Source organism: Neomonachus schauinslandi, chromosome 12 (genome assembly GCF_002201575.2).
Source record: "Neomonachus schauinslandi chromosome 12, ASM220157v2, whole genome shotgun sequence".
NCBI lineage: Eukaryota > Metazoa > Chordata > Mammalia > Carnivora > Phocidae > Neomonachus > Neomonachus schauinslandi.
This window is the reverse complement of record NC_058414.1, coordinates 15710964-15722518: the sequence shown is the minus strand read 5'-3', so window position 1 is coordinate 15722518 and position 11555 is coordinate 15710964. Positions and strand designations below refer to the sequence as shown.

The window sequence follows — 11555 nt, the reverse complement described above, 5'->3', positions numbered from 1 at the left end:
CTACTGTCTGTTGCCTGGATATGGTGTGTTTCATAGGTGGGGTTATCCATTAAATACTCCTTGTCACTCACTTTGTAATCAGTTTTTTACGGTTGTGACAAAACAGTTTCAAATGAATGGCTGCTACCATGATTTCAAAATTTTTCAAATTCTCTGCTCTTAATTGGCACTGGAATTATTTTTCCATGAAAAGGTAATGAAGACTGATTGTTCCCCTCTTCTTGGATGATCTGTTCTCCATTACCTGTAGCATATGTTCAATTTCCATAGCTCTACCCCGGTTGACCCCAAACATCCTTTCCAGACTCAACCGCTACCTCTCTGTCACGCAATACTTACTCCTGCTAAGCACGACTACTGCCTTTCCTATGCAACAATCCAGCCTATTCTCTTTGCATTTGCTCTTGCTGAGCTTTGATCTTAAAATGTTCTTTCCCTCCATCTCCAAACTATCTATTCTTCAAGGTCCAGAGAATTTGAAGATATGGACTCTAGAAACCTTAACTTATTCAACTTATGCTCAACCTGATATACGTGCCTCTTGAAAATGACTGACAGCCCGCGAAGCTATGGCTGCTGGCTGTGGTATTTGGAGGAAAGAGCTAGCTTTGATAGTCGATAGACTTGACTATTGGGAGGAAACACTTCCAGGATCACTGGAGCATTAATACGGTTTGATTCTGACTAGGACTTTGTAGGTACCCAGGAAATAGAGAATGTCGCCCATGTCGACATTTCCAGACATGGATCCATTAAACAGGAAAAGAAATTGGAAAAGGTAGAAAGCAGCTGGTCTTAGTTGAAGCATGCTATACGGAACTATATTAGACTATATGAGAGCCCAAACTTCTGAGATTGTGGGACTGTTCTTAAGCTTATTCAAGGCACCCTATATGACCAAGTAATATTACATAATGAAAATCAACTCTGGTATCAGTTAAACTCAATAAAAATAACCAAGACAAGCAACTTGGGTTGAGGTAAGTAGAATCCAAGTTGGTTGTCTTGGTTGTTTTTATTGTGTTAGCTGATACTTACCTGACATAGAAATTGACATGCCCTTATGCTTTGCTTATAATAATGCTACCTTTGATATTAAATTTAACGAATCAAATAACCAAACCCTAAACTGGTTGATAAGGCAGCATAGTTAATTAAAAAAAGAGTTTGGGAGTCATCTGCACATGTGGATTCAAAGCTTTTTAGTAACTATGGAATCATGGATGAAGTATTTATAATCTCTGAGCCCCAGTATCCTACTAGGGTTTGGGTAAAGTTGAAACAAGACAGCAACATGTGTTAAATAGTGTCGTAGTGCCTGGTAGGTGATCCTCAGGATAACATTACTTATTCTCCAAATCCAGTGACACCTTTTTGCAAATAATTTTAAAATAGATTCAAAATGTTGATTCATATAAAAATATATTTTAGAGGTCCAGATGCTATTGATCAATAGCATCTCATGCTTTATGTAATTATTAAGGCACAGATGCTATTGGTCAATGCTAATCTCATGCTTTATGTGATTAGTAAGTCAGTAACTAAATGAATGCTTATTCCTATTTTTGCCTATAAGAACTTGTTATTATTATTCTATAATTATTAATAATACTTAAAATACTATAGAAGAACCATTTTATAAGCCTGCTGTTACAGAACAAGATAAATAGCAGTACCCTTAAATTATATTGTAATGTAATCACTTTTTCAGGGGATATGGTATGTCCTGTGTAACTTCAAGATTGTGATTGATTGTGGGCGCCTGGGTGGCTCAGTTGGTTAAGCGACTGCCTTCGGCTCAGGTCATGATCCTGGAGTCCCTGGATCGAGTCCCGCATCGGGCTCCCTGCTCGGCAGGGAGCCTGCTTCTGCCTCTGACCCTCCCCCCTCTCATGTGCTCTCTCTCTCTCATTCTCTCTGTCTCAAATAAATAAATAAAATCTTTAAAAAAAAAAAAAGATTGTGATTGATTGTGTAACTTTAGGATATAGTCAGGACTCAACTTACCACTTTGTTGGGTTCCATGAATTCTTTTTAATATAGTGGGCAGCAGGGCTAAGGAGGCCTCTAATGAGCCCTGCCTAGTATTTCTGCCCCTTTTTAATCTTCCCTTTTACTACTGACTTTTTATGAATGAAATAGGGAAGAGCAATGAGCTATCACCTCCAGCATTAGGCTATAAAAGGGCTATGGCTTCCATCTTAGGCAACCTTTCTCTCTTTCTTGCTGTCTCTTGATTGCTTCAAGAAGGAAGGAAACCATCTGCCAAGTCATGGAGAAGCACAAGGGGCAAAGAATCAAGACCTTCCAACAACCATATGAGTGAGTTTGGAAGTGGATCTTCTGAGACCTGCCAGTAGACCTGGTGTGAGCTCAGAAGCAAATCCTCTCCTATTTGAGTCTTGAGGTGATTGCAGCCCTGGCTGACACTGAGTGCAGCTCACTGAGATACCCTGAGCCAGAACCACTCAGCTAATCGGCTCCTAGATTCCTGCCAGGAAACCATGAGATAATAAATGTTTGTTGTCTTAAACTAGTAAGTTTCAGAATAATATATTACGCAGTAATAGGTAACAAATACAGTAAGCGAGGTTTTTACACCTGTGGAATGCGGCCACATAAGGCACTTGTGTCTGAGATTGACAATCCACTTGTTAGGTCCTGCCTGCTCCAGCTGGTCATGATAACAAGCACATCGTTGCCTGTTTTCTGAGTCAATAAGAACTGTGTCTGGTATTGTATAAGCTTTGCTTCTATCCCTGAAGAATAGAAGTAGGAATATATGATATTACATGGAAATATACTGGGGTGGTTTAGGGTGAAGATTGCAAAGGGGACAGCTGGGGAGTGGGTAGGAATTGCTCTTTGTTAGTCATATTGATGTAGAGATTACTGGTGCTCTGAGTGTGGTTCTTAGACTACCACCTGCAGGAGCAGCATCTGGGACCTTATTAAAAACGCAAATTCTTGAGCTCTTTCTGAGACCTACTGATTCAGAAATCCTGGATGTGGAACCCAATGATAATGTGTTTTAACAAGCCCTCTAGGTGATTCTGATGTGAGCTAACATATAAGAATCGTTGCCCTAGATTAACCTGATAGATTAAAAGTGGACACAAAATCTTTGGCATGGTTCCCATTGTGAAATGGACTCTCCCTTACTCTTCACTGGGAGTGGAATTTGTGACAGTGCCAACCAAAAGAACACAGGAGAAATGACAATGCCAATTTCCAGAAGTGGGCCTATAGAGACTGGAAATCTCCATTTCTTGTCCCTTGGAACACTCGCTCATGGAGCCTGAAGTGTCATGGAATATCCCTAGCTCTTGGTTATAGGAAAATGTGATGTATGTTTGTATTAAGCAACTTATGATTGCTCCAGCCCACAGACCTAAGGGCCAGGAAGCCTTCCTCTTGCAAATCCACACACAGGACCATCAGCTGCAGCCACCACATGGTTCTGTCCTGTCCTTCCTCTCTTGCTCATGCTCCTGGTTGAAAAAATCTTCTCCCCACAAAATGGCACAAGATCTCCAATGTCCATGCCCCAGATTCTCTGATTCTTCCAGTGTTTACAGTCACTGAAACACGAGAGCTCTGCTGGGCTCCAAGGCCATGGCTGGACAGAATGAATGGTTCCCTCTCCAAATTCAGCCACACTTCCTTGGCAGACCCACAAAGCAGCTCTGCCTAGGCCCAGAGTCTCTACAACTGTCTTTCATACTTCTGTTAGCTCTGGCCTTCATTCCATGTCTAGAATCTTTTAAGTCTCTGGATGAACATCCCTGTCTGTTCCTGATCTTTTTCTAACCCTGTATGTTGTTCCATTTGCTGTTCTTCTCTGCCTTGCACTGCTCTGAGCACCAGGAAACAGGCCCTGATACACGGTGCTTTGGGTTTTCCTGGTATTGGGCTCCTGGTTGGATTTGACCGCTGGGAGTTACCAGCAGGAGAGTCGGTCCAGAGGGAGGAGTGAGGATGAGGCACTGATTTACTGCCATACTACTGCCCCTTTCCTACCCTGTCATCACACATCCAGCATGGCCTGCAGCCCTTCTAGGCTTCAGCTCCTGCTTTTGTGGCCCTGCTCTCCGGGCATTCCATGGAGAATTCCAAGGTCTTTTCTTCCCTTTGTCCCTTCAGGCCTGGACTTGGTGCTGCTATCTCTGTTTACATCAGTATGCCTTGTTGGCTTCCTCATTTCTGCTCACACCTCTGGAAAGAGTCCCTTCATTAATGCCTCTTCAGTTTCTCCTTCTGAGTTGCATTCTGTTTCCTGCAGAGAAGCTGGTTGATATTCCAAAAGAACTCAAATCAATTCCTGAGGGCAGAGTGGAAAGAGAAACTCCCATTCTCTGCATTGTCTTGGGCTACCTGACTCAAACGTGCTCTTCCCCTTCTCATGAAAACAAAGATTTCACAAATATCAACAGATTCAAACAAATAATGAGGTGGGGTGCAGAGGCAGAGATGTTGACAATAATATCATCAGGGTGCTAGATCAAAAGGTAAACATGGGGGCGCCTGGGTGGCTCAGATGGTTAAGCGTCTGCCTTCGGCTCAGGTCATGATCCCAGGGTCCTGGGATCGAGTCCCACATCGGGCTCCCGGCTCAGCGGGGAGCCTGCTTCTCCCTCTGACCCTCTCCCCTCTCATGCTGTTTCTCTCTCGCTCGCTCTCTAAAAAATAAAATAAAATCTTAAAAAAAAAAAAAAAAGGTAAACATGGCCTTGGATGCATCCATAAAGAGGACTTGCCACCTCTTCCCCATTTCCCAGCAAGCAAGGTCAGAGGCTTTAGCTTCAGCCAAGACAACTTCACGTCACAGCACCGAAGAATCTAGCAAGAGGTTCTGATGTGACTCCATTGCCCTCCCACGAAAAATCCTTCCAACTCATTCTGGATTTTGGAGAGAACTGAAAAAAAAATCCACTAATCATTATAAATGCACATGTGTCTTGAAACTGGATTTCAAGTTTCTATTTCCACATGATTTTCCACTGGGCCATTTCAGGTGGAAATGTCAAGTAGATTGTAGGAGGAAAAAATGGTACCCCCTTAAGAAGAAATGATGCAGGACCATACCAACAGGTCAGTATTATACACCTGTGGCAGGGGGATTTTTTTTTTTTTTTTTTTTACTTTGATGAATTTGCTTTAGTGCACTAGTCTCCATTTAATTTAACAGTGATAGGGATTTTTGTGGAAAGGTACTTTTGCAGGTTTTAGATAGATGATGCCCACACAGGAGTACTGATTGAAATATTTTAGAGTTATATCTCTGCAAGACAATAGATAACAATTATTGAATGCTCACCATAAGCTAAAGACTGTTCTAAGCCTTACATCTACTTTAAATCATTGAATCCTCACGAAAGTGATTAAATAGGTTCTATTATTATCTCCAGTAAAGACACCGGACTACAAAGAGGGTAAGAAACTTGCCCAAGGTCGCAAAGACCCCCACTACCCAATTTTGCCTCACAGGGATTTCACAAAAAATATGTGTATGTTGGGGGGTGCTGTTAGAAAAGCCTTAATGTAATAAGTGTTATATATTCACAAATTACTAATCACACAGAGCAAGGTTGATCTTGCTATTATTACTCAAGGACTTTTGCCCTGTTACTTGTTTCCTGGGTATTCGCTCATTCTGTGGATCATAATAATACTGATTTAGCAGTCAATAATGGTGGGACTCATCAGTCTTCTCCTTCCACTTTGTCGTCCTAAAATCCCTGAATTCATGATCTTCCCTCCAGTTCTGATACTTCTTTTTCCATTCCTCATGTGAAAGGCATCATTCACTCAGCCAAATCTGAAACTTTAGCGTTTTCTGTGGTTTCTCCTCCTTGCTCACCCCTGCAAGGTGCTACTTCGCAAGTCCTATTGATACTAACCCCCAAATATCTCACAAGTCTTCTTTGCCCCTTGTCTGTGGTCTTTGCTTTCATGTAGGCCCTAACCCCGCCCTCCCGGATTGCTACAGTAGGTTTCTATCTTATCTCTGATTTCACTTCCCCAACCACATTTACTCCAATTGTCACACTGATGTCACAGTGGTTTTTTTTTTTTTTTTTTAAGAATTGAAACCTTTTTGTGTCATCCATTTGTTGTAAATCAACTTTGAGAAGTTTCACACTGTTTTCCCATAAAGCCCACATTCATGATCATGCTGTGAGATCTTCTGTATGTTAAGTAAATGAGGCTTGAGCTCCTCCTGGGGCGGAGATTTTAGCATTATAGTGAGGTAAAGGTAGTTGTCGGTCATTCTAGAGGTCACTCCACAATCCTTCGGCACAGGCTTGAGTCAAGAGTTCTGCTCAAACTGGTCTGGCGGGCGGGGCAGCCTGGAGGTCTTGTCAGGGCAGTCCTTATCACTGGGAGGGATTTTGCTTTCCTTTTGCCTGAGTTAAGAGCTAAGCTGGAAAGAAGAGCTCAAGGAACAATGCGGGACAAAGGTCAGTGAGTACAAGCAGGCGGGCAGTAAAGGTCAGGTCTTGGGAGCTGGTCACAGATTGACTGGATAAAAATACAGCTTATGGATAGACTTTTGAATGCTAACAGTTTTAGACCACAGGGCATCTCCAAGATACTTGTAATAGAAATAATTTGCGTAAAGACAGCAGAAAAGTCGCTAAAAGCATAAGATATTTGAATAACTTTATAAAATAGAGAAAAACAGGATACAGAAACATGGTCCTATTTCTTTTGGTCATGCTGGAAGGAGCACCAGTCCTCCATCTGAGCCTTTTTCCCTTCTGTGCCCGCCCATCTCTTCAAGGGCTCTATTTCTTCAAACTTTGCTCTCCTGACTTTGAAAAATCACCATTTAAACATGCCAATTATCTGCAAATCTCTCTGCTTGCCCAGATGTTTTGTGGATATCTTGATTTTCTATCTAGTGGTCCCCAACGTGTTATGCACACCTTCCCTGAGGTGTGCAAAATAATCTGTAAGATTCCAGGAAGAAAAAGTTAGATATTGCTAATTGTGTTTATTTTCTAATCTGAGAAATGAGAAGGATATTATGCTTTGTTATTATTTATATATTCGTTATCAGCAGTGTCCTCAATGACTTCTTTGTCCTCTCATTTCTGTGTTGCACAGTACATGCTTTGTCTCTAGGTTTCAACCACCCACCTACCTGCAAAGGCACGGGGAAGCTCCAGTTCTGTCAAGTGTTTCTTACAGGGAGCTGGTCACACATGGGCACATCCCAGCTACGTGTGGCCATTGATGCTCCTCTCACCTTTCACCCTTAACTCCTGAGTTTCAACAAATCCTAAATCCAATTATTATTCCTGAATGGTGATGACAGGCTCACACCTCCACTCCAAAACCACTCATGGACCCATAGTTGCAGAATATCATTTATTTTATAGTTGCAGAATATCATTTATCTTTACTTAATATACTCCATAGTGTTGGCCAAGAGTCACTACGGTGCTCCAAATAGCTTGGGAAATTAGTGGCTTGGGAAATAAACAATAATCCAGACCAGCAAGATGAGGCCATTCTATACATGTCACATTACACCCAAGCTGTTAACTTTATTAAAATAATAATAAAAGAATCATGGTCATAAAATAGGAGAATCTTTTGCAATGCTTTTTGTGGCATAGAGAGTACCTATGAAAATATTTTTCCCACATAGATTTTCAGTGGTTATCGCATGGGAAAGCTTATGCAAAAAGAAAGAGTTTCAAATTTGAGGACATGTGCTCGTCAGTATTTTGCTATCTAACAGATATATTTTAAAACATAATCAACATTATCTGTTCAAGATTAGAGTGCTATTTTAGAACAGTGAGAAAATGACTACTTTTTGTAACAGCTCATGGTAAGGAGATAAAACTGTATGAAAGCTGGTATTTAGACATGTTTCTGTATTTAACATGATTTTAATGGTGGAAGTGGCCAAGCATTTATTCATATTTGGGATCTGGCAAGTTTTGAATGAGTTGCAACTATTAATTGGCTATGAATGCTAGAGTCTGGCAAAAATCAGTGAAAACATTCTGTAAAAATCTATTGGCTATGTGGAATTTGCAATAGAATATTGTATACCTTATAATTATTTGTTACTTGTCGCCACACATTATTTTTACGTATGTCAGTGAAAAAAATTTTTTTTTTTTAAGATTTTATTTATTTCTTTGAGAGAGAGAAGAGAGTGAGAGAGAGAGCGCAAGAGGGGGTAGGGTTAGAGGGAGAAGCAGACTCCCCGCAGAGCAGGGAGCCCGATGTGGGACTCGATCCCCGGACTCCGGGATCATGACCCGAGCCGAAGGCAGTCGCTTAACCAACTGAGCCACCCAGGCGCCCTGTCAGTGAAATTTATAATGATTTGTAATAATTTCCAAGCGAGCTAGTTGTTAACATGGCACACCAGTGATTATGACTCAGATGTCCAGAGCCCAGGACGAGCCGCGAGCAAGCCCGTAGGCGCCAAGCCCACCCGCAGCGGAGGGGGCTGTCCGGGCCTGAGCGGGCAGGCGCAGTGGCTCCGGGCAGCGGTCTTACCATGAGCAGCGTAGGACGACATCGGGGCCAGCACCCGGGCCGGTAGCGGTTCTGGGCCTGCGCGCTGGGGCCGCGGAGCCTCGAGGAGCCGCCCCCGCGGGGGAGGGCCAGGCTCGCGGCGCGGGAGGGGCGGCTGCAGACGTTGGCCCCTCCTGCCGTCGGTCCCGGGGTCCTCATCTGGCCTCTTCCGGGGGACCGGCGCGGGCAGAGAGACAGACCGACAGTTCGACGTTTACCTGCTCCGCGCCTAGGTACTCGGACCTGTTGGAGCCGTGCTCACAAAGGCCCCAGGCTCACCCAGGGGGCTGGTTTGGATCCTCGGGGACTGTTCCTTTTCGTTCCTGTAAACGTCCAGGTGTAGCTTAGAGGAGGACGTGTTCTGTGTAAGGCTTGTTGGAGAATCCAGCACCCTTCCTGGGATGTAGTTCGTTGTTCCTAATAACTCCTTTGTTTTGTGCCAGGTCCGTTGTCACACACGCAGGCGTAGCCACACTGAGCGCCCCTGACGCCACGGAATGGGCCGTTTGGGCCTCACTGACTTAACACCGCGGATAGTTCATGATGTGCTCAAGAACACCCTAGGGTCTTGTTCTAAATATTAAACCTCGTGGAGAGGGACCCGAGAAGGATGCATGAGCACGGCCATAGGCAATTAACACGTGTGCAAATGAAAATAGAACACTCCGTGAAACTTCAGGAAAAGAAAAATTTGTAAGGAAATGTACTTCCTCACATTCTAACTTGCCTCAGGATTATTGGGAGAGTAAGATAATAGGGCCGATGCAGGCATTTAGCGTCGAGCCCAGCCCGAGGAATCCTTCAGCGGCATTGGCTCCTCTCCCCAGGAAAGGGGAGAGTGTATAATCCGGTACTGCCGACGGAGAATTTCTACGGGGCATTAAGATGCTCCTTGAATGTGTAGGGAATGACATCATTTAAATTTCCTCTTCAACATTTTCTATTTGTCTTCCCTTTTTCCTGTGATAGTGGATAAATGGCAGGCAAAAAGCGAGAGATCCAGTTACAGGTGAGCATGACTGACCAACAGTCTTTTACTTTGGGGCGCGTTGGCCCTTGAAGACCCCTTTACAGCAGCGTCCTTTTTGTAGGCAGTCGTTAACAGTCAAAGCCTGTGGGATGAGATGTTGCAGAACAAAGGCCTGACAGGTACTGGGGTTCGCCTGGTTGTCCAGCCATTAGGAGTTCGGCCCAGGGCACCTCATGCGCCTCCCCGCCCCCCCAGTTGCCTCCCCACTAGCAGTGTAAAAACCTGCTTCATCTGGGCCCCGGCCCCAGCGTTGGGATAAGCTGCTATTCTAGATTCTTTGACTCTTTTTTTTTCCCCCTGTAAATATGATCATCTTCTAGTGATCGACGTTTACCAAGCCTGGTGTGGACCTTGCAAAGCAATGCAAACTTTATTCAGAAAATTGAAAAATGAGCTGAACGAAGATGAACTTCTGCATTTTGTTGTAGTAAGGATTTCATTTCCATTAAGCCGTTATTTTCTTGATACTTCCAAGTGTTTAAATATTGTCTTTAAGGGTCTGATTTTCAACAACCTGCCAACTCTTCAATAATGGACAATATTTACTTGGCAGTTTTACTGTATATCTAGTTCTACCGGATCTGAGAACCAATCACAATTTTTATCCCATTTCCCATCGTGTTGAGGTTGTTTACCATAGTTGTGAACATCAGAAAGTATACATATGGATGTCTGTCTGTTGATCTGTTTCTTTTCACCTGACTGGATGTTCAGTGTATGTCTTTTAGAATCAGGGCTGCAAATGCTGTTTACTGGATAGCATTGGGAAGGTCTCTGGGCACTTAACAACCCAGTTACTAATTTTCCAATGGTGGTGATTTTCCCCTCACTTGTCACCCGGATGTGATGAGGGATTAAAGTATTATGGCTAAACTTATTGGGCTTCATTTACTGATTATTCAATTTGTGCACATCAAGTTATCACCTGCTTAGAGCTTTGTTGTCTAATATGGTGGCCACTGGACACAAATGGCTTTTGAGCACTTGAAATGTGGCTAGTGCACCCAAGGAACTGAATTTTTAACTTTAATTAATTTAAATTTAAATTTAAAAGCCAACAATCAATTCAGAAATTATAAAACTTTTTAAGTTGTTTGGAACAACTTGGGTATGTGCATCTACCTTTTTGGACTATACATTTTATGAAATCAAATTACATACACATCAATGGTTTCTGATTCAGATTTAGCCTACAAATTGAGATGTGCTCTAAATGTAAAATACACACCAGATTTTGAAGATTTAGTATGAAAAAAGGAAAATGGAATATCTCAATAATCTTTTACAGTGATTACATGTTGAAATGACTATATTTTGGACTAAGTAAAATATATTTTTACATTATTCTCACATGTTTCTTTTTAGTCTTTAACTATGATTACTAGAACCACAGAATTTAAAAATATATGTGTAGCCCACATTCTATTTCTTTTGGGCAGAAACAAGTCCAAACCAGCTAGACCTAAGGTGCAGAAGCAGATAACTGATTTCACATCTTTACTTCTTACACCTAAAATGCATAGTCCCTAATGCAAACATGAAACCTCAACCCCTTGCATGTTTTCATGTGTAGAATCTCTCTGTGACCCTTCCCAACCCAGACGTTGGGATGAGTTTGTTGATTGACCTTAACTTGATTGTCCATCCCTTCTGCGGATACATTCTTTATAGGACTTCTTTTTCTTAGTTCAGCGTTACAGTTAAGCAGCCTAAGGCTTAGAAACTGACCTCATTATTTTTTCTCTTCAAGAGAGTAGGTGGCTATATACAATTGTTAAATCTTTTTTTTTTTTTTTTAAGATTTTATTTATTTGTCAGAAAGAGCGAGCACAAGCAGGGGGAGTGGCAGGCAGAGGGAGGAGCAGGCTCCCCACTGAGCAGGGAGCCTGATGCAAGACTCCAAGACTCAATCCCAGGACCCTGGGATCATGACCCGAGTCAAACGCAGACACAGTCTTAACCGACTGAGCCACCCAGGCAT

At 42.6% G+C, this 11555-nt stretch overlaps 1 protein-coding gene across 1 annotated transcript in view; it reads left to right on the top strand.

The window, feature by feature from the left end:
• The first annotated feature begins 9520 nt into the window (after positions 1-9520).
• Positions 9521-11555, top strand: part of NME8 (NME/NM23 family member 8) — a 56142-nt gene continuing 54107 nt past the window's right edge. Inside the window, exons 1-3 of the mRNA XM_044920217.1 lie at positions 9521-9553; positions 9636-9693; positions 9895-10001. Coding sequence (XP_044776152.1) covers positions 9521-9553; positions 9636-9693; positions 9895-10001 — 198 coding nt within the window. The remainder of the gene's footprint in view (positions 9554-9635; positions 9694-9894; positions 10002-11555) is intronic.